A 24,186-nucleotide genomic window follows, 5' to 3' on the forward strand; every position below is an offset into this window, starting at 1 on the left:
CTGTCAAGAAACCGTCCATTAGCGAAGTCGCAGGAGTACGGCCCACTCTCCTTTAAAATAAGAGAGTAGCTGTTCCAGCTTATGATAGAAATACGTCAAGTAACATTCAACCAAATATGTGTTAACTGTCCAAAGTTATGCTACAGATTTTGTCCCGAAAACACGAGTTTATGCTAGTAACATTAGCACAGCCTGTATGTAAAACATCGCTGGTTGCTAAAGGTTATCGTAGCTAAGGGGAATTTAGCGTGACTTTGCTAAATCGGCAAAGAAAATTAATGACTTTGAAACTGCAAATTAAGATTCATGCCCGGATTTTTTTTTTAATCTGTGCAACTTTATTTACCGAAGTTTTCGTTTAAGGCTTTTATTTTGAAAGCGTCGGCTGAAACCAGCATTTGTGTACATATCCAACTTGACACAGTGGAAAGGTTAAAAAAGCTTCACCTCGGTCTTTTGCTGAACGCCGGGACGAGAGATTATATTGTGTTATCCAGCTGTCAGATTGAATGGAAGGAAGCCAGACATGGAACCGAGCCGAACCGGGCGAGTCCAAACCAAGTCGAGAAATAAGAGACAGCAGCACCCAAACTGACAGCAAAATACAAGGTGAGCAAGTTCATGCAGTAGTTGTTTAGCTTCATAGCTTTCTGTTCTGTCATGTCATAAAACCGCAGCTTTATGAGAGGCAGTTTAGTAGAGAATCATCACACAGGGGCCATGGTTGACAGCCTTTATTTTGAGATTATAAAATCTTGCATGCATTGATCTTGGCAGTTTTCCCATAATCATTATCGAGACGTGTAGGAAGTGCCCATCCTTAATCAGTAGATGTCTGCCTTTGTATATATTTAAAATAAATAGTTTACTTTTGTACACAGTCTCAGCTGAGTACGCTTATGCTGCTCAGTATTACTGCAAAACATGAAAACAGGCCGAGGTAACTTTGGTGGAGCCTTTAAACCACGAAAACATTAGTAGCCACCCAGCTAGCAAGCGAAGGTTCAGAAGACGTTCACTGAACGTCCCCTGAAAGTCTTATGTTCAATGTTCAGCACTTGACGTTCAGTGAACGTTCACTGAACGTTCATTCATCATGGAAATTTTTTTGCTGCTTTTCTTTCATCGGTTGTTATATCTTTTACATCTGCAGTGTTGTTAACAATACTTTTTCACCAAATTTCCATTTTTTGTCTTGGTGCACCCCTGACGTTCTCTGAACGTCCTGTGAACGTTGGGAAATAATGTCTAACTGTTTCTGTAAAATGTGGCTTATGTAAATGTAGCATGTAATATTCTTAAAATATGTAAGATATACGCAGAAATATATGAACAAATTTATAAAATAAAACAGTTATTACAATTACAAGTACATTAAAATACAACTAAAATAAAACTGTACAACTAAAGAATAATCAGGTGTCACAATAAGGTACCACACAAATTATTTGTGCTACTCCAAAGAAGATTTTCTGTCCATCCCACGGCAATGCAAAACATCATCAGTCTTTCACCTGTCCCTCAGCAACGAAATACCGTACGTTGCCATATAATTTTGTGATTGGCTGTTGTGCTCCATTTTTCCATCCAATAGGGAACAAGATCATGTTTTTTGTTTTGTGTGTGTGTTGTTTTTGCTCCCAAGAACTTCCTGCCCTTCTCCTGCACACAAACGTGAGGATAATATACAGGAAAAGGCATGGCATGATTTAAAAATTGGTACGTAGTTTGAAGTCTGCATTTTCAACTCTAATTGAAATCAGCGAATCAGTGTCCTGCTGTTACGTCATCTGAAGTCGACGAAATCATAAATTGATGCGTCGGCGCCTCTGTAGGGGTTAACTAAATATAAAACACATCAATTTAGGTAATGCTTTTTAAAAAACACAAAACGATAGTTAGGTTGGTTATGGTTATGGTTTAATTGTGTTTATTTAGCAATCTGTACTTTTCCCGTTTTTTTTTCTGTACCTCACAGTTACCAGGTTTGAATTTTGCGCGTAACAAACAACACGATTACGTAGGAAGTTACGTGGTATCAGACACCAACCGCCATCAGACCCACAAGAACGAGATCGAACAACGCCATTCTGCCATTTCTTCGCACGACTACCAGTGAAGGTCCAACAATTACGAGCTCCAGAAATATTCCTTTATTTCAGCTGAAACCGACTGTTGTGTGTTGTGGCAAGAAAGGATCCGATCACAGTGATGTTAACCTGGTTCCATTTAATGACGAACAGTGTCAGTTGTTACAACTCACATAGTGGTAACCAGTGGCAACCAACGGCAGGACAAAACAACGACATAACCCCCAGCGTCCAGAACCACGGCATCTGTGAAGGCTCAATATTACTGTGTGCACACTGCACAGTCAATATTCTACATCCCCTTTCCTTAGCTAATCTCCATCGTCATAAAACATTACGCAGTCAAATTGTATCATCTCAACAGTATTATGGCAACCACATCTTGTACTCTCTGGACCTGTGCTGAACAACATATATCATAACCATGACCTTAAATGCATAAAACAGAATAACAGTAACTAAGATGAAATTTCAACGAAACTAGTAACAACAATTTTTTTTTAAATATATATATATATATATATATATATATAATGCAACCATATCATATAACTTTAACAGCAAATTAACCCAAACATGGAGATCTAATCCCTGTATTTAGGATTGGGCTTACTGACACGGCCTGAGCGGGTTCTGTAGAGATTGTTGTCAGTGGTTAAGGATGGATCAGTAGCTGGAATTTGTACCCTACAATGCTCAGAGTCCATGTCCTGTTGTGTCTGTGGGAGGGTGGTGTGTTTTTTTTGAGATAGGGCTAGTATCCTGATACTCAGAGGCATTTGGATCAACCTGAGCTGTAAGAGCCTCAGTCACAGGTAGGATGTGTCTCCTGTTCCTCCTATACGTTTGTCCTTCTGATTGGATCAAATAAGATCTAGGCTCACTGCACATTTCTTTAACAGTTCCAGTGCGGTCAAAGCCTTTTGGTGTTTGCAGTCTGACAACTTGCCCGTCCAATAGTGGCCAGAGAGGCCTGCTTGTTCTGTCATAATACACCTTTTGTGTCAGTCTGTTGTTGAGCAGCTGGGCACTGATTTCCTCAGGATTACACATATTGGGTACGAGCAGTTTCTTGGAGATAGGAAGCGTAGTGCGTGTTTGTCTTGACATGAGTCGCTGCGCTGGAGATCCGAGTATGGTGTCACAAGGTACATTTCTCATGTTCACCAGTTTGAGAAAGACATCAGTTTTGTCTCTGTAAGACTTCTCCATGAGGCTCTTGGCACTGCGGACAGCTCTCTCAGCTAATCCATTAGATTGAGGGTATTCAGGGCTACTCGTAACGTGAGAGAAGTCCCACTCTTTGGCAAAGTCTTTGAAACGTTGGCTCGTAAACTGCCTACCATTGTCCGAGTATGAGCATTAGAGTATGAGGTGATCCATGGACTGCAAAATGGCGTTTCAATTTGCCAATGACTGTAGCAGATGTGAGATCGTGAAGCAGGTTGATCTCGAACCAACCTGAATAAGAGTCCACAAGTACCAGGTACTGCTTGTTGCGCCATTCGAAAATATCAGCAGCCACTGTGGACCAGGGCAACTCTGGAACTGGGTGCAAATGTAGTGGCTCCTTTTGCTGATGCGATTTGGTACTATTACACACAGAGCACGCCTGTACTTCCTCATCAATGTCTTTGGTCATTGTCGGCCAGAACACTATACCTCTCACTCTGCGTTTGGTGGCTTCTGCCCCTGGGTGTCCTCTGTGAAGTATGCCCACATATGTCTTGTGTAATGAAAGGGGGATTACGGTTTTCCGTCCTTTCATCACAATACCATCCTCAATAGCAAGTTCATCCCTAAAAGGGAAGTAAGGACGTACTGTATGTGAGAGAGCATGCTGTTTGGTGGGCCACCCATGTTTGATGATGCTGCTGAGTGTCTGAAGAGTCATATCTGTGGCAGTGTGCTCCTTTAATTCCTCCAAGTGAGCTGAAGACACATAATTCACAGACATTACATCGAAATCATCCACTTCATCTGCAAACTGAGCTGTGGAGCTTCTCGGTGCTCTTGACAACGTGTCAGCTAAGTGCATCTGTTTGCCACTTTTGTAGACAAGGTTGATGTCCTACTTTTGAAGCTTCATCATCATTCTTTGCAATCTGGCAGGTGCTGCATGGATGGGCTTTTTTATTATTGTCACAAGAGGCTGGTGATCAGTTTCAAGTTTCTTCTGACACCATGTTGTGTGTTGTGGCAAGAAAGGATCCGATCACAGTGATGTTAACCTGGTTCCATTTAATGACGAACAATGTCAGTCGTTACAGCTCACATAGCGGTAACCAGTGGCAACCGACGGCAGGACAAAACAATGACCTAACCCCCAGCATGCATGCGCAAAACCCAGAACCACGGCATCTGTGAAGGCTCAATATTACTGTGTGCACACTGCACAGTCAATATTCTACACCGACCAAAACTAAAGTGTTAAGTAAGTTTATTTATCACTGTTTGTATTTTGATCAAAAACTAGTTATTAGGACGCAAAGTAAAATTTATTACCGGTAAATACCATGCTTTGTTTGAAAACGATGGCCACCGTGGCTGAGCCACGTTGTAAATAGTACTCATACATGTATGTCCATACGGTTTACAACCTGAATTTTGACTTAATCATGCATGTAATTCGTGCATTGATGCTTAGTCAGGCTTAGAGACTTTTAAATTTTGTGCTTGAATCTTTACTTTATAGCAGATGTCCTGTTGTGTTATTTGATCTTTTCACGTGATATAACTGGACCTTGGCTTCTTCCTTTTAAAATATTATCCAGATCACTAGCTAATAGCACAGTTACAGCAGCACTCCCAGTTCCGTTTATTATTGTGCTGATTACATTGAAAAACAAATTCTTTTCAGTCAAATGGGCTGGTGTGCCCTGAGTTGGCGCTAATCAAATTGAACTCTGAAATGTGTGGCTTATTACCATTAGGCTATCACTAAGAATGGCAAACAAATCTGATTCATTCTCAAGATGGACTCTTTGGAGGCAGGCTTGCCGTGCTGCAAAAAGAAAATTTGAGTGTGTAGATGATGACAGTGAAATTGATGAATATCCTGGTTGATAATACTGCATTTCAGCATGACAGCCTCGGCATACTTGGTGATTCAGTTGTAAGTTCCGATTCTAATAACAATGATGATGGCATGCTCAATGAAGGTGACACTAAAAGTATACCTGTGAATGTATCGCTGCTTGGGATGTTTGCAGATAATGAACCTGGCACTGACTTTTTTGACCAACATGATATCCGTCATCCTTCTGACTTACCATCTGAATCATTTGTTCACACTGGCCATAGCTCTGAATCAGAACCAGATTGCTCCACAGATTCTTCTTTCTTGGATACTGAGAGTGAGGAGGACATTTGCTTGGGTGATGAGCTCTCAGACTGGGCAGTGAAATTTCAAATAAAACAGGTTGCTTTCTGCAGTCTTTTGAAAATTCTTAGGAATTGTGGACATACCGATCTTCCTAAGGATGCAAGAACCTTGCTGAAGACAGATACTTACTCTGTGGTGGAGTTCCAGCACAAACAAACCACCGATGGTGAGGAGCAACTTACAACAGAGGTTGACATTGTGGCTTTTTCATGGATCCATGGCAATGATAAGCTCTGCTGGTAGCCAGGTAGCCATTACACAAGTACAATGGCTGAAAAGATGGCTAAAAACAAAGTGGAAGTCAGTGACCCATCTGAGTGGAATGCATATGAAATCAAGATTCTGTACCGCCATGGTAAGTAGTGCTATTCAAAAATCAAAATATTTTGATAATTGATTGCTTTGTTCTTTAACCATGACAACATTTCTGCTTCTTGAATGTTAATGGGTTTACCTTCTACATTGGCCTAGCCGAGCATTTGTGCATGATTTCTTTGGAAAATGTGACAAATAAACTAATGATTACTTTTTATTTAAATTATCTTTCAGATGACTACCTGAAAGCACGACAAAAGTGTCGCTTGGCCGAGGATGTTTCAAACCTAGAAACGGAACCAGAAGCCCAGGAGGGTAGGGGTAAAAGAAAAAGAAAGGTAGTTTATATAGCGGTCATTATGTGAACTAATTTGAAAAAACATTACTTTATCTACTATAATAAACCTCTTTTAATTACAGCTAATATTAACAGTGTTCGCTGCTATGAAGATACTGATTCGTGATGTCCTTGAGCTGGATTTAAAAAAAAAAAAAAAAAACCTGCATTTACTACACGTAACTAACATGCGACTATCAAAGTTGGTTCTTTCTGAGAACTCCTGCATCATTATAGCCATGACGGTCCCCGACCCTCACCACTCACTACAAATATAGTATTTAATGACGATTAAGGTGTGAACCATTCACTTTAAAAGAGTAAAAGTCTACTCAATTATTCATTGTGAAACCAGACAATGGTCATGTATGTTTGCCTTGTCGTAATAATGATGTGTCATATGGAGCCATTTAAACCTCTCATGTCTTTAAAGAAGTTGTAGTAATTTTTTATGGAATGTTTCTTTCTTACAGGCGAATTAACATTGATTTTGAGAGTGAGGACGAGGAAAGACAGTCGAGGAAAAACCTTCCTAAGCCACCAGCTCCCCCTAAACCACCTGCAGTGCCCATCATCAGAAGTCACCAAGCGACTTCATCCACCACCAGCAGTCATTTTCATAACACATCAAACACACTTACCATCGCCACCCGCCACCCATTTGCACCTATCGGGCATATCATTCATCCATTAGCTACGCCCACCAACTTCATCCAAAGTGAAACAGGATCTGGAACGAGAACTCCTCTATCAGGTAAATGTGACAAACAAAGTACGCACAAGAAGTGAGGACACTTCTAGTGAGTGCACTATCATGTCATATAATACGTTATAAATATATAGCATTTCTGTAAATAAATTTCAAAAACGGTAGGGCAATAGTGAATTAATTGTGTGCTTTTAAACAGAAACATGATTCCTTGTTGCCTAATTGAAACTAGGTAATAATTACTTACCAACTGATATTTTACGTTTCTCTGATCTTTTCATTCTTTTCAGAATACAACTTTCAGCTTAAAGTTTTTAGGGCCATAGAGGAGGTCAAGGCAATAGCCCTGAACAATGCCAAGAGGCTGCTAATAATTCTGTGGAAGAGCTGGACCCATTGGATGAGCTCGCGCTTCCAGCCTCCAGTTCAGAAGACTTAGAAGCTCTGAACCGGGCACTTGAGTCCGGAACAGTCAGAAAAAAAGTGGTAGCGTAATTTATTGACATCTGTCTTGGACAATAAGTTCAATAAAGCTGGATACTGTATGACAGTGAAAATGAGCCTTTACCTTCTGTGTAAACAGTGACTTTTACATTTTTTGTATTGTTTCACATTTTAGGTGCATCATCTGGCAGTTATTGGAGGAAGGGATCTGAGAGCTGCTTTTTATAATATTTTGCCAAAAATCGTCACAAACCACCTTGCAGAACAATACAGCCTTTATGGACGGATAGGCAAAAAAAATTTCTCTGCTCACAAGCACTTGGTGGCCGTGATATTTAGTAAGTACTAAAAGGTCAGAATTTAGACTGAAGCTTTAGCCATTGTGCACTTTTCTCTATAGCCCATGAAAATCATATTGTCTTGCCTCCTGATACCAACCACGGTACACAAATTCACACTTCCAATTTCTTTTTTGTCTGTATATTTTTCAGGGGCTGTACGAAAGAACCAAGGGTCAGATACTCTGAGTGATACTGAGATCCAGGCTGTGTTGGGAGATTGGCTGAAACATGCGAAGTGTCGTAAAGACAAGTCGGCAAATCAAGGACAGGACAGGAATGATGAGGAGGACAAACCCTAAATCGGGACTATGCAGCTGCAACATTGCTAGTTTGACCTGTTTCTCTGTACAGTGAACCCTTGTTTATCGCGGGGGTTACATTCCAAAAATAACCCGCGATAGGCGAAGTCCGCGAAGTAGTCAGCTTTATTTTATACAATTATTATACAGTACTATAGAAGGAAACCAAAGATCAAAACCTGTTTTCAAGCCGAACACATTCTGTGCTGGACAGAGAGGTTGATTGACAGCCAATCAGGACGCAGAACACGATGCGCGTTCATACACTTTTAAAAAAAAAAAAAAAAGCATAAAAAACTGAACTAAAAAAATCCGTGAAACAGCGAGGCCGCGAGAGGTGAAGCGCGTTATAACGAGGGTTCACTGTACTAACAAGTCTTTTACTGTAGAGTAGAAGACTTGTGTTTTTGTTTAGTGGTGTTTAGTGGTGATCCAAAAACATTGTTTATCATACTAGAAAATGTACATGTATATAGTAAAAACAAAATTAAAGCATAATTGTTTGTCAAATCATTGCATTGCCTTGGTTGTTATTGATGCTTTGATCTTATGGCCTGCACTTCACACACTAGTTTCAGGCAAGCACGTAGGGTCAAACGTGGAAAACATTTGCTAGTATTTTGCAGTCTTGAATTATGCAGTTAAAATATTTTAACATTGATTTTTCTTTAAATGGAATCATAGATCATTACAAATTGAACTGTGCACATAAATCTAAAAATTTTGTGGGAAATGGCTTATTCTGCAAAAAAAAAAAATAAAATAAAACTGCAGCAAAATTCTTCCCTACCAGTTAAATTAAATTGTTCTTTGCTTAGTGTAAATTTTAAGTGGCTGGAATCTATATTCACGTTTGATACAAGTGCGGATGATTCTCACTGGAAAATGGAGGACATATGTTCACAGGCAAACCTTAAAAATACATTCAACATGCCATGTTGGAAATATCAAAAGTATAACGGTCACTGAACATCCTCACAGACGTTCATTGAACATTCAGTGCACGTTGTCAGTGAACGTTCACCAGATGTTCAGTGAACGTTCACATGGTGTTGCAGATTTACGTCTGGTGAACGTTGTCAGTGAACGTTCACCAGACGTTCAAGGCGACGTTCACTGAACGTTGTCTGAACGTTCATTGCTCGCTGGGCACTCGCCTTCACAGTCTACATTCTCTCACCAGCCTGTGTGATTGCAGCTTTTCAGGGAAGTATTCTGTTTTTGTCTCTGCTCCAGGTCATGGCCCCCGGCTGTCAAAGGTAAACGTCTTCACCTTGCTGAGTTTATGGATGGAGTTATTCCCTCAGCTGCGATCAGAGCAGGATGACGATAGTCAGGTCAGTTTGAAAAACAAACAAACAAAAGAGGTCTTGGGTGGGGGGGGGCATTTCCTGTCCATCTACTATACATGTAATATTCCCCACAGTGAGGCACTCTACTAGCACCTGTGTGTAATATTAATAGCTATGAATCTGCTGTGTTTCAGCTCCATGGAATGGGTCTGGTGGTAGTGCGGGAAAGCAAAGTGGTGGGACTTTACTGTTCAGGAGCTGAGCTCCACGCAGGACAGGCAGCCATCATCCAGCACGGTGCCCGCCTGGCTGACTGTCAGCTGTACTTTTCAAGGAGACCCTGCGCTACGTGCCTGAAGATGATCATCAATGGTGAGGAGGGGAGGTGTAGATGAGTAGACAGACTAGAAAGGGCCTAAAAAGAACACACAGGATGAGTGTACTTCTTTGTCACAAGATCTTGATCAGTGAGAACTACATACTTTATATTAATGCCACTGTTTTTTTTTTTGTTTTTTTTATTGAAACTACTTGTTAATTACTAAGAAGTGGTTTCTTTTGTGCAGCAAATTTTATTTTGGGGGTGCAAAAGTAAAGCTTTACTTAGGTAGCACCTGCATTATAAGCGAGAAAAAAAATTGTAACTTGTGAAGACATTTGGCACTTCCAGTTATAACTAATTATGATTGCATGACACACACACACACACACACACACCCAAACACACACACACCCAAACACACACACACACACACACACACACACACACACACACACACCCAAACACACACCGTCACTTTAAAGCACGACCTCAGCTGCAGTCTGAGTAACTGCCACATTCCTGGTAACTGGTGACGACACAAAAGACGGCACCCACCTTCTTTCATTTACTTCCATTTAGTTTTACATGCACCTTTATAATCAGACAGTAACTCATTGATTTCCATATTCAAGGAATGGCACATTGAAGTGGACACACTTATTCCACTTTCTCTTCCCACTCAGAAGAGACTTTGACACCCTAATGATATATTTGTGGATTTATTATGAGTGTAAGTAATGGAGCGACTGAATATGTCATACAGGTGTTTCCATACTGTCGTAAACTTCATTATCGGAATTATGAAACTGAATGTTGGGCATCAAGCTACATCAGCAGTTTGCTGAACTTTGGACTCGTGTTCTCTCATTCCTGGGCAAAGTTGGCTAAGATGGATAAAAAGCAATGATGCTGTTTGCTCTCCTGCAGCTGGAGTCAGTCAGATCTCCTTCTGGCCTGGGGACCCTGAGATCAGCCTGCTGAAGTCTGCCTCTACAAACCATTCAAGCTCCTGCAGTCCAGCTCACTCCATCTCAGAGGAAGCTTTACTGGATGCTGTAGCAACAGAGAAACTGAAGTCCAACAGCCGTCCTCACATCTGCGTGCTGCTGCAGCCGTTGGCACCTGGCCTGGCACAGTTTGTCACTGAGACGTCCAGAGATTGTGACTTCATGGAGAGGATCACTGATGATGATCCAGAGCAGAACACACAGGAGCTCTTCAACAGGTGCCCTACAGCACTTACAGTACCTGCTTTTATTGCTGCTGTAGCACTTTTAGGCTTGGTGATGAAATCTGAGGCTTTCCAAACTCATTTTAATAAGTTACTTTCAGTTGGCTGGTATGTTTTCGATTATAGCCAAACAGTCGCTCAACACACGCACAAAAAAAAATCTGCAGTTCTGAAGGCAAATCAACTGACTGTCAGTCTAGTTGTGTCATCTTGCATTTGGAGATACTGCTGTTTCATTTCAGATATGAAAAGGATAAAGGTGTAATTTTCAAAATGTGGGCTGTATTACACTCCAAAAAGACAAATAATATATCAAAAATACATGAATAGTCTATTTTAAGAAATAAAGTGGGTCCATAAAAGAGGACATCTACACGCACGTATTCAGTTGGTGTTGCAGAAAATGTAGAAATGTTTTATACTTGATCCTAATCTGCTGCTAAGTCAGCTTTACAAGCAGGAATTGCAGCTACTGGAACACACGCCAAGAATACCTGTTCAGTCAGTAAAATTACACTTTTATCTGCTGACAAACTTTCCACGTCTCCTTTATTAGGCTGTGGGATGAGTCAGACCTTAACCCACTGAGTAACATTTAATGTTTAAATGTATCCAAAAAAAAAAGAAAGAAAGAAACAGCAGCACTGAGAGCGCATTCAGCACTAAAACAATTAACTCAAGTTAAAAAAGTTTATTTTACTGTTCTGTGTGATAAATCCCAAGATTAACGAGTTTCTGCAGCATTAATCTCCTGTCTTATTTGCAACACTGTTGCATTTTACTCTTTTTTTAATTTTCTTTATAGATTTTTATCATCGTCTGATAGCATCTCTGATTGGAGTAGGTGGCACTCACAGGGATTGTGACCTCTTTGACCCGTCAAACACCCTTTTTTATATGGGCACACACAGAGCCTGAAGCGGCAGAAGGATAACTCAAGAAAAGAGAAAAAATAAAGCAGCTTATTATATAAATCAGTCAAACAGTGTAACCCATATATTTATGCCATCATATACAATACAGTGCAGTGTCATAAAGTGCATCAAAACATTTAACCACCGGTGGGGTGGGCGGCTCATTGCCTCTGGCTCTCTGGGCTCTTGCCCGTTGATCGTGGGGGCTCCGTCTGGGGTCTTCCTCCTCTGGGGTGTGCGCACGGTTGCCATTGGGATGTGTGGCCTTGGGTCTTCTGTGCTCCTGGTGGGCCGTGGATGACCCGGGTCCCCTGGGCCTTTCCCTGCTTGCCTCTGGATCCCGAGGGGGGTGGTTGTGGCTTCATGCCCCCATTATTGAGTGTGTTCGATGACAGAGGAACACACATACATTGTGTGTGTGTAGCTTTTATCTTCTATTTTTTTTCCTGCCCCCCCCCCCTTTTTTTTTCTTCTTTCTCTTTTTTCTTTCTGCTCTCTATCTCTCTTCTTCTTTCCCTGCCTGTCAGATCTGGCAAGAATAAATAAAATAAAAATAAAAATAGAATTAACAAGAATAGCCTATAGAAAACTTATAGAGCACTTTTTGTAAAAGCAAATATGTTTGGTACAATAGCGCATTCGGATCATCATTCCGATTGCAAAAACTGCCAAACATGACAGCCCCCCCAAAAAAGAATGATGTAATTATGTATGAAACTACCCAGCACATTTTTTTTCTTTTGCTTATTAATTAAAGGTACTGGAACACTGTTACATCCCAGTTTAACCTCTAGTCAGACTCCAACCATCAAGGGCAGGAAAAGCTGGATGAGGCACAATTTAAAGATTATTTTGCAGTAATAATTAGAGAACCTCTTTCGTCTTTAATTTGGCAGTCAAACAGTACTAAGATGTTTTTTGGAGACATTTTGCTGAGTTAAGTGAGCTCAAATTGTGAAACTGCTGGAAGACCAAAGTTGGATTTTCAACTCATTTAACAGAAATATCCTGTGGGGTTGTTTTTGTTTTGTTTTGTTTTTCCAGAGAACGCACAAGATACCTGAGAGATTTCTCCAGAAAATTCCTGGTTGGTACATCTCAGCAGCATCAAGAGATCTTGAAGCACATGGGCCTGGAGAATTTCTGTGTGGAGCCTTACTTCTCCAGCCTGAGAAACAACATGAGGGAGCTGGTGGAAGTTTTAGCTGCAGTGGCTGCTGGGGTGCCGCAACAACCCTACGGCTTCTACAGGTGAGACACTATCGAGTTCATCTGTTTTCATTCATTTTAAGAATGGACACCTTCGTGCTCGTGTACTCAACAGTCGTTTGATCGTGTCTTTTCTGTGACCTAGGGAACACTCGTCATCATCACTGCCTCCTTGTCGTGAAGAAGTGCCCCAAGAAGTGGCTCGTCACTGCATGATCCAGGCCAGGCTGCTGGCCTACAGGACAGGTGTGTTTGGTTATTCATAGAGTAATTCACATTCAGTTCAATTCAGTTTCAACTTTATTTATATAGCGCCAAATCACAACAGTCGCCTCAAGGCGCTTTATATTGTAAGGTAAAGACCCTACAATAATTACAGAGAAAACCAAACAGTCAAAACAACCCCCTATGAGCAAGCTCTTGGTGACAGTGGAAAGGAAAAACTCCCTTTTAACAGGAAGAAACCTCCAGCAGAACCAGGCTCAGTGAGGGGCAGTCATCTGCCGCAAGAGGTTAGGGGTGAGGGGTGGGAGACGGGACAAAATGTACAAATATATACATATAGCATACTCTATTCTTATTCAGGTGTACATTTCTAACAAAGTTCCTGTCAACAGTTTGCCTTTTTTTTCTGGCTTCTTACTTGCATAACTGTTGTTTTCATTTCAGAGGATCATAAAGTGGGTGTGGGTGCTGTTATCTGGGCCAAAGGACAGTCGGTGAGCTCAGCTATCTTCCTTATGAGTTGATTTGACTTATTAATTCTTCTCAGGAGAAAAATGTTAGTATGTCTGTTGCTGGTTCAGGTAGGATTTGAGACTCTCTGTGAAGGTTACAGAGTGACAAATGGTCAAAAACTAATAGCATCAGCCTCGTATGGAGGGAGGTTTTTTGGTCTGCTCAAAATGGGATTAAATAAATCCATTTATGGGATGATTGTATTAAAGTGTTGATGTTTTCATTGTGGGTGGATGCAGTGTGCTGTTTCAAGTAAACAGCTTATGACAAATCCTTCTAGTCAGCTTCCATGTCATGATGATGAGCCCATAATAAATTCTAACACCTTCCTCAGTAGTGGGTGTTCTCTCTGGACAGTGATAGTGATATTATTATGCCATAAAAATATTTATTAAAGTGGTACAAAAGTCTTGAGTTCCCCTTTATTGCCACCACTAAGGAGCTTATGTTGTTGATAGTGTGTGCTGTCAAGTGTATGTTATTCAGTTTGTAAACACGATAGCTTGAAAAGTTTTGATCAAACTTTGTAGGGGTGTAGAGTGGGATCATGATAACAATCTATTCAAATTTGGCTTACATCCACTGAGGTCTTCAAGGTCAACTTAATGATTCATTGGTCAAAAACTGACAAAAAAAAACCTTATAACTTAGAAAACTGATTCTTCTGAAAGGGTCATTACCACCAGGGGTTTCAGGTGAAACTACGGTGAGACCTTGCCCCCCCCCCCCCCCTGTCATGTGACCTCTTGAGGTCACCTGAAGTAAGGTGAGCTGGGGGGTTGGGGCACCTGGGAAGGAATCTCAAAACTGCATTGTAGGTGGCTGATAGGTGGTGTCGTAATCCACCTGCTGTGTTCAGTGACGGTTGTTCACAGTGGACATAGGTGGCTTCTTTAACTCCTCTTTCAAACCATCTGTCTTGCCAGTCCAAAATGTGAAGACTGGCCTCCTCGAAGAGTGCCCTTTAGATGCAGAAGTACAGCTGAGTCTCGTCCTGTCGAGGTGGCTCTTCTATGTTGTGCCATGCGTTTGTGAAGAGGTTGTTTGCTTTCTCCAATGCAGACGTCCGAGCACTCCTCACTGCACTGCACAGCACACACTGTTGCTTAGCTTGTGTTTGGGAGTTTTGTCCACTGGGATGAACCAGTTTTTGTCTTAGAGTGCAGCTGGGTCTGAAGCACACTGGATCAAAAGTAGGTACTGGTCTGTGTGCGTGGACTTTCGGTAAAGTTCAGTGTTGATGCTTCCATCTGTACCAGGCGCTAGGTGCCATCCCTTTGGAGGAGCCAAGATCTTTGCTTTCCACTTCCTCCATGTAAAGGTTGGCTACAGTGGATGACCCTGGGGAGCCCATGGTGTATCCATGCTTCTGTCTGTAGAAATCCTTTTCAATGTGATGGGGTGTGTTACCCAAAAGCGGAGCTAAGAGTGTTGTAGGAAGCTGAGTTTGTACTGCTAACAGAGTTCACTGTGCAAATGTTGCATTTAGTGCATTGTTTTTAGAGAATGCTTCCTTTGCAGTCATGGAGCTGGTCATTATCTCTCCTGCTGGTTTTCCAACAGTTACAGGCTTTTTATGTGTATTATTTCTCATCAGGAGTCCTACAGGTAGATGTAACACACGCTGATGTTGTTAACGTAGCATTTTGAAATCTCCTCTGCAGGCTGGCTGTAACGGAACAGGTCAGCTGTACCTGGTGGGCTGTGGGTACAACGCTTACCCCGCAGGTTCGCAGTATGCCGAGTACCCTCAGATGGACAACAAACAGGAGGACCGCCAGAGACGCAAATACAGATACATTGTCCATGCAGAGCAGAACGCCCTCACCTTCAGGTCAGAACATGCTAGATATGGATGCAGATGAATGTAGAAAATCGGTGTTGATCATTGTTTGATAGGCGTTCCTTTCGATGCTTTCAGGACACGAGACATCAAACCAGAGGAGCCCACCATGCTTTTTGTAACTAAATGTCCATGTGATGAGTGCGTCCCTCTGATCAGAGGTGCCGGCATCACACACATATACACCTCCGATCAGGACAGGGACAAAGATAAGGGAGACATTTCCTACCTGCAATTCAGCAGCCTGAAGAACATCAGCAAGTTCATAGTGAGTAGATTATGTGCTTCTTTTTTGTTCCCTCTAGTTTCTGTTTTATACTCAATTACTCCAGCTGCAGTCAAGTCCAGGCTATTGAAAGAGGTAATTTCTTCAGCAAACGTGCAGTAGATTTGGATGAAAGAATATGTTGAGAAGGGAGATATGTTTTAATTTATTCTGGTGCATAAGGAGATCTGACTCAGCAGCTTTTGGATGTCTTGCTTCTTGAAGATGAGGCTAATATGTCCTTAAAGAATCTGACATTTATCTGTCCTCACAGTGGCAAAGAAGCCCTTTGGTTTCCTCAGTGCTGCCCTCCCACCTTGCCAGTAAGTGACATCCTATGAAGAAAGAAAAAAAAAAAAAAGCATAATCTCCACAGATAAATTAGGAAAAGGAATAAAAATCAGCTAATTTTCCTTATTTTAAAAAAGCGTCCCATGTTTTAACTGCAGTACCTTTTATTGCAGATGGTTGTGTTGGTAAGCACAGGAGACAGACTGAGAATGAGAGCCTCAGCAACAAGAAGCTGTGCACCAACAGGTCCTGCGGATCACCCACTGCCAGCTGAACATGGACCGTTGATGGATTCGTGGATAAATCCATGTCCCAAAAAAATCCCCACAGAACCACATTTTTGAGTTCACGTGCCACAGATTTCATCGTTCACAGCTGTATAAATACAGCTAAGTGTTGTCCCTCTGGAGTATCAAATCTGTGCCATGTGTAATTTCACTCATCTGTATCTTTTACAAGTCCAGTCATCATGTGGGTGGAGAGATTAAAACAAACTGAAATTAATGCAATGCAATGACCTCAAAGGGACATTGCTGAGAGAGGCTGGATGGATGCATCAAAGATTTTTTTAAAAAAAAGTACAGAAACTATAGACAATTTTAAGTGTGTAAACAAAAGTACTACAAAATATATTTTAAATAGTAAAATAAACTGTGATGTGTAGATTTTTTTTGCGGTTTTTGAAACAAGTGGGAGTAGCCCATTATAAAAAATATAAACAATGAGAATGTGTGCGGTTTAAATAGATGTAGCTCTTGTTTGTCCAGGATGGTGCTCAAGGTAGAGGGCGGTTTAAAAGAATTATTGATGCTTTTATTTTGAAGGCAGCTGCTGTGAGCGTGTTTGAAAGATGTTTTTTTTTTTTAGACCTTTATTCTTTTGAATGCCATCTGGATGGAAGCAAAAATGCACTAAAGTGAAATTTGTTCAATGTGTAGATTCTGCTTGAAAGAAAATCAAAAAACATATTCTGGAGAGCAGAGAGAAAGCGTGCTCGTTTTAACAGGAAGATTTGCTATTGGAGCACGAAGGAATTCAGCTTTACTTTGATGTCGTTATTTTTATGTATTTATTCAATGTTGAGGAATCTTGTTAAGTTTAAGCTTTAATTTTCTGCACGAAAGCACCCGGTATGTTTTTTGTTTTGTTTTCCTGCAGGTACAATAACAAACTGTCAGTGTTTTTGTAACTTGAGTCCAAATTACAGGAAGACAGCGAGACTGTGGAGCCACTCGGCATAATCTGGAAAATACGAGTCTCTGCAGATGATCAGCATCTGTAAATGTATACAATCTGCCCATGAACACGTGACAAATGAACACACACAGGCAAAGCATGCATTCCCATCTTTTTTTTTTTTTTTTAATTTTATTTATTTGTTGTGAATGTTGTACAACAGCATCAAAGTGGAAAACAAGGTGGCTGCTTTCAGAGGACACCAGGTGTTTAATGTTTAATTTTACTTTGACAAAAGTTGCTCATAGTTGTAAAACAGGCATCAAACAAGTATTATTTGGCTCAAGTCTGATGTGAAGCTGGTTGGCTTACATTTGCATTTCATGTTATATCATGATATACTTGATCACAACCTATGGCATCTGAAATGGCTGGTATTGGTTTTGTCATCCAGAAAGACAAAGCATGGAGAACTATTTTTTTCATTTTTTTCTTTGATCCTAGATGAAAAGTAAGAGCAGAACAGCCTTTAATGTGTTTAAGTCTTCCATTTAAACTCACTGTTTTTAATTATTCAAGACAAAGGTTTAGGCTTTACTTGAGAGATTTATCACGACTCCATTTCCGGTTTGTTTTAAAATTTCTGTGAATGCTCATCAAATATCAACTGGAAAATAAATTCAAACACTTCCAAACTTTAGTCTCGGAATCTTTTTGTTAAAGGAGGAGATGTTAATGATTGATTTAAGACTAAAAAAAAAAAAAAAAAAAAATCAAAGCTGTTTTAAACTTAACTGATTCTGCTGAGTCTGTTTGAACTAAATGTGGATTTTCATTTTTTTCCACAGTTACATTTAACCACTGCTGCAGGTCAGCTTTGGCCTCGCTCTGTTTCCCACCGAGTTTGCACTTCACATGTTGGATCGGCTCTACTTTTTCCAACAAACTATGGCAACGGCAGCTTGATGAGCTGCGAAGAGTTTAAAAGGTTTCAAACGACAAAGGAACTCCGGTATAGTGAGTTAAGAGGTTCACTGCTTAATCACAATATGTTCTATCAGAGCATATTTTCATCAACAGAATAATTAAGCTCCCCCTAAAAAGATACTGCAAATACAAAAAGAAGAGTGAAGAGAAGGGAAAACACACCAAAAAAAAAAAAAAAAGGCACCTCTGAATCTTTTCTTCCTTTCTGATACCAACGTCAGATCCAAACCAGAGCAAAACATCTATTACAGTACAGAAAGAAAAGGGAGTGAAACAAAAACAGCCAGCATCTCTCCTCCACACAGCAAAGTGCCTCCTAACGATCAATGTTCGCACTCACAATGGCACTCAAACCAAAAACTGTACACGATGAGAAATGAAACTACATATATATATAAAAACAAAAAATACCATCAAGCAGTGTGAAAACAGTGATCAGCTTTAAAAAAAAAAATTGAATCTTGAATCTCTATTTTTTTTTTTTAAAGACATACAGAAAGTGCTATTAGCCACCAGCAAAGAGAACCAGTGATCAAAATGGTGTCAGTTACCTTTTTTTTTTTCCTTCATTTTTAAGATTTTTGTTTTTAAGCCAGCAGTGAAATCGAACTGAAATCGTTTTTTTCTCAAGAAGTCGGAGTAATTTAGAACGACACAGCTGAGCTCAGCCTTTACACTGGCGAGGAAGATGACTTTTCTCCATCTTGGTGGGAAACCCTCAAGTGATGCGGGCCTTTTGGATTTTTTAAACAATCACAGATTTGCTGCCACAGAAATGAGTTATTAGGCTACCAGATGGAAACTGTGGTGGAGCATCAGGGCCACTGTAGATTTAAGGGCAGAGGTCATATGGGTGATAATATTTTCAGAGAAATTTTGAATTTACTCATCTGAAAGAACATCATATTACATTTTTGTACATAAATTCATGACTTCATGAACTCAAGAATAACCCCAATATATTCTTATAGGCTGCTGAGCTTTACTGTTTACTGTCATTTGGCTTTAAAAATAAAAGAGAAAAAAAGCTTTGAGCAATGAAGATCTTCTCACTGTAAAATATATTTCACCTGGACCTAACCGGACATATTGATCCCCACCACACACCTCCAAAAATTATTTTTCTGATTTCCAGCTACTTCCTTTAAATATTTACAAATTAACTTGTAAGCAGAAGCTAATGGAGCATCTGCAAAAGCTGATAAGATTAAAGAAAATGCTCGGCCACTGGAGCATTTTGGCCTAAGCTTTTTAACCCCTGGTTCTCCCCAACAAAGCAAATCAGCTGCCTCCAACACCATGAGTTGTGGCACTACATGCTACAGATGAAATGAGAGAGAAAAAAAAAAAGCCATGAAAAACAAAAATTTACAAAAGAAAGATCAGTGATTAAAAACTACTCTTCACAAGTTTTTAATGAACTGACAAAGAGGAGGAAAAAAAAGACAAATAATGTCTCAAAGAATTTTCTTTTAAATAGAGTAGCCATTACTGTTAATGTGTTTTTTTTCTATGTCTTCCTATTGATAAAAAGTTGAAGTAGAGGGCAGGAAGGGAAGCTTCTCTAGGAAGCCGGTTTCTTCAGATCCCTGATCTGTTTGATAAGGTAGGTCTTCTCGTCGTTGAACTGATCGTCATCTGTGCGGTCCTTCTGGAAGTTGCTCAAGAAATCGATGAGTTTGGTCTGGTTCTTGACCAGGATGTCAATGATGGGCTGCGTCTTGTTGGGGTTTGCTACGAACACCTTGAACAAAAGGAAAAAAAGAGGAAGAAATTTTAATTGCATTTAAATACTACATTTATTTGCATTTACATTCAATTTTATTTATATAGGGCCGATTCACCTCAAGGTGCTTTATATTGTAAGGCAAAGATCCTACAATAATTACAGAGAAAACCCAACAATTTAAACAACCCCCTACGAGCAAGCATTTGGTGACAGTGAGAAGGAAAAACTCCCTTTTAACAGGAAGAAACCTCCAACAAACCAGGCTCAGGGAGGGGCAGTCATCTGCTGTGACTGGTTAGGGCTGAGGGGAGGAAGACGGGACAAAAGACACACTGTGGAAGAGAGCCAGAGATTAATAACTAATGAGGGTGTCTGTCTCCTGAATCCAAGCTGGGAGCTGGTTCCACAGAAGAGGGGCCTGAAAGCTGAAGGCTCTACCTCCCATTCTACTCTGAAGTATCCTAGGAACCACAAGAAAGCCAGCAGTCTGAGAGCGAAGTGCTCTGTTAGGATAATACAGTACTATGAGGTCTTTTTAGATCTTAATAATCAGACCCCATCCTATGTGTGATTTTCTATATTAGAAGGATTTTAAATTCAATTCTGAATTTAACAGGGAGCCAATAAAGAGCAGCCAATATGGGAGAAATATGCTCTCCATTTCAATATTTCAAATTGAATGTCTCTGCTCTGCATTTTTACCTTAAAGACGTGGAAGGCCTCAAACTGGATGTTGGGACTCTTGTCTCTGAGCAGATTCATCATCAGCTTGAGATTCTCCGTCTTGCTGATGTAACGCGTCATGACCGTGAAGTTATGTCTGTCCAATAACAGCTCTCCCAGAAGCTGGAAGGGAGATCATTTTAGAACAAAGTGACAAATTATTTATTTAAAAAAAAAAAAAAAAAAAAGGTTAAAAAAAATAAATGTGAAGTTTAAGTGTAAATTTAAATGAACATGAGTCAGAGCCAAACCTTTAGAGACTGCCGCTTGGTGACATAATTCTCAGAGTGCAGCAGCTTCTCATAGTCTGCAAACACCTGCAGTGAAATGAAAAACAAAACAGTCTGAGATCAAAATTTAGACTTTTGGCTTCTAGTTTAATGTAGTGATTTGCAAAAAAGTCTGATTTTGAATTTGACTGAAAAATAATACTAAACAAGATAAAAGACAGAAACAGCTTAGCTAAAATGTACAGCTTTAGGAAAAAAATCTCAGTAATGGTTAAAATATGTAGCTTAGTAATAAATAAAAAGTCAAACATGGCTAGGCTAATGCAAACAGTACATGAAAATGATCTTAATAGTGACAGGTAAGAATCAGTTGAAATGATGGAAGGATTTGGGAAATACATACCTATATAGAAAATATTCTAATATTTAAAATATTTTTCCATATATATGTAGTAGATACATGGCTGGGGTTTCCCTCCAAATGGTAATATGAATGCAAAGTTTACCAAACTGACCTACACAATGAATGTCTTTAAAAAAAAAAAAAAAGGTTGGGAATCAGTGGTTTATGTCCATTCTCATTCTCCTATATTTAGGACACCTTCCCATTTGCCTCTTAAGTTTATGATTATTGGTCTCTCTCTCTGTCATCTAATAATAACAGATGACAGAGTGTGCAAGTGGCTGTAGCTCAGGAGGTAGAGCAGGTCACCTACTAATCAGAAGGTTGGTGGTTCGATCCTGCATGCCAAAGTAACCGTGGGAAAGATACTGAACTCTGAGTTGGTCTCTGATAGAAAGCACTTGGGCGTAGGATAAAAAAAAATGCTTGGGTGAATGAAGTATGTTGTATAACCCCCCCCCCCCAACAATATAATGGAAATTTTTAAGATTGTGCTACTTCTGTGTCAAGGTGACCACTAATGAGAAGCTCTATACTGTCTTATTCTGCCTCCATGTAATCTTTCGGAAATACCCCATGTTGATGTGTGAGTTATCTTTTGCACACAATGTTCCGAAAGTATTCTGGGACCATGGCTGATAGATAACTTGTCTCTATAAATATTCTAGGCTCACAATCTCTCTGGCAAAAAAAGCATGCAGACTGCTGTCATGCTGTATGTATGGTTGTTTGGCCTCTTTGTGAGTTTTATTTACCATCACAAAGGCAATCTGGTTGTGTGCACCTCAGTTTAGATCAAATTTCCACAACATGAGCGTGAGAGCACTGAGCAATGCAACAGCAGCATAAATTGCATTGAACTGCGCAGGAATAAATTGGCACCCCTTTTCAAATAAATGACTCCAGAAGAACTTATGTGCACTTCCCGGCACTTTTATCCACATTTGAAAGATTGTTTCACTTATCCGCTGCACTACATCCAAAATAACCAAAGCTGCTTGGACTTGCACAAACTGAATGCATGTGACAAAGAGGAAGTGGGTGAACAGGGAAAAGCCCCTTTTTTCCATTTCCTCCAAACCATAGACGCCAGACTCCAGTAAATCAGCATGTTAAGTGTATTACAGCTTTCACTCTTCTTTTTCAATTTTTGGGTTTTTTTTTTATGCATTTCAGCATCTTTGGCTCTGAACTGTTGAATTAAATAGAAGTATAAATAGATGATGTTTATTTTAAAACTTAAAGTGACATTACATTACGCCATTATAAGATTTTGACAAACATATCACCAAGTTTATGTCACAGAACAAGAAACTGTGTGTGTGGTCATAAATTTACCACCAAAATCTAATTAGTATGACGTTTTTTTTTGTTTGGGGGTGGGGGGGACTCTATTGAGCCTGCAGCGACATCTCCTGACAGGTTTCACAGCACACATACCAGGTAAAAAGGCAGTTTTGTGTGGGTTTCTTCAGGCTGAGACCCCCGGGGCCTCTGCTCATGAGAGGGGCCCTTCTGCCTCTGGAGCTTTGTACTGAAAGCCGTTATGACATTGAGAGGAGTTGTGCAGTTTTCCTAGAAATTTAAGTTTGTTTGTTTTGTTTTTTTTTACTTCCAAGTTCTTTGCCAGCTCTCTGAATAGTCTCTTACAAGGCTTCGTGAATGCCTGTGTGTGACGTGACTGGGCCACTGAGCACCGCTAATGACTGATACCGGATCTAGTTATGTATCCGTGTACATTTCCTCATATAGAGTCATTCAGAGCAATGGACAGTGTTTGCAAACAGAGCTGAGTGACTGACCTGAGTGTGTGGTTTTGGTTATGATGAAATGGTTAAATATTGGCAATGTTTGCTCAAAATAGCAAAGCAAACATGCATTAATGTGTGTGGCAGCTTGCAATAATCCCAGACTAACTTTTTTTTTTTGGGGGGGGGGGGGGGGGGGGGGGGCTGCAGATATGCAAATGTGTTTGTAAGTCAAAGCACTCACAGCATCGTAGTTCTGCTCGAGGAATTCAGCCACAAGCACTTTGTGTCTCGTCAAGAGGTCCTGTGAACAAAGACAGAAAAAATGCATCTTAATGGATGGATTCACACATTAATGAACAACAGGAAATGCATACTTTCTGCACCATCACAAAATCAGCAGACCACATTACTCTAGGGTGCACTATTCATAATGGAAAATGGAAATACACAATTGTGCCTTCAGAAATCTCCACAGGCCAAACTCTAGTTTTTAGCGAAGTCATTAATAAATAAATTTAAAAAAACCTTAATATTAAGTTAATATTAAGGTTTCTCATGTGACATCATGCACATGCTGCTCAAGATTTGTCCACCATATTGGATGTAATACAACCATCAGTTTCCAGTTTCCAGTTTGAGTGGCACACAGTTTCACTACAGCTCAGAGCAGCTGAACAGAGTTCGTAGACAAGTCAGTCACTTCCATTCAAACTACAATCGTATGCCAGTGATCAAAGCAATCGCAAGGTTTTTGCCAACCGGTCAGGGAATATATATTCTTCCCTAGTGGCAGGTGGTTCGCTAGGGAAAGGGAAGGAAAAAAAAAAAAAAAGGATTTCGCTGAGCTTGTGTGACTGGGGCTTTAGGAATCATTTTCTCCGCAACTGTCATGAACTTCCAGCAACCACTTGCAACTGGGGAATTGCAACTTGGGGAATACTCATTTTCCTCTCACAATGGGTGGTTGCCAGATGGTCACTGTCCGGTCTTTAGGCCTGTGTGACTGGGGACTTATTCACTTGACCCCACACTGTCACCTTGACACAACCAAGATGACCAACAAATTAATGTCACATGATTAACAGTCACGTGTCTGCAAAAAAAAAAAAAAAAAAACGCAAAAGCAAACTTGCATCAAACTGACTTAAGTTGTCTGTTTTCA

General features: G+C 40.2%; 2 protein-coding genes across 2 annotated transcripts in view; one reads left to right on the top strand and one right to left on the bottom strand.

Moving 5' to 3' along the window:
• Window positions 1–17,955, top strand: cdadc1 (cytidine and dCMP deaminase domain containing 1). The gene is made up of 11 exons (XM_030746528.1): window positions 1–609; window positions 9,157–9,257; window positions 9,407–9,584; window positions 10,462–10,759; window positions 12,724–12,930; window positions 13,034–13,134; window positions 13,558–13,607; window positions 15,291–15,460; window positions 15,548–15,737; window positions 16,009–16,057; window positions 16,199–17,955. Exons 1-11 carry the CDS (start codon window positions 510–512, stop codon window positions 16,297–16,299), a joined length of 1,545 nt encoding a protein of 514 aa, XP_030602388.1. The 5' UTR covers window positions 1–509; the 3' UTR covers window positions 16,300–17,955.
• cab39l (calcium binding protein 39-like) overlaps window positions 17,362–24,186 on the bottom strand; it is a 23,287-nt gene continuing 16,462 nt past the window's right edge. The window contains exons 6-9 of the mRNA XM_030746541.1: window positions 23,266–23,325; window positions 20,892–20,957; window positions 20,620–20,763; window positions 17,362–19,932 (exon numbers count right to left, since the gene is read on the bottom strand). Of these exons, the coding sequence (XP_030602401.1) occupies window positions 19,753–19,932; window positions 20,620–20,763; window positions 20,892–20,957; window positions 23,266–23,325 (450 nt within the window). The 3' untranslated portion in view covers window positions 17,362–19,752. The remainder of the gene's footprint in view (window positions 19,933–20,619; window positions 20,764–20,891; window positions 20,958–23,265; window positions 23,326–24,186) is intronic.

Source organism: Archocentrus centrarchus, chromosome 2 (genome assembly GCF_007364275.1).
Source record: "Archocentrus centrarchus isolate MPI-CPG fArcCen1 chromosome 2, fArcCen1, whole genome shotgun sequence".
Lineage (NCBI taxonomy): Eukaryota > Metazoa > Chordata > Actinopteri > Cichliformes > Cichlidae > Archocentrus > Archocentrus centrarchus.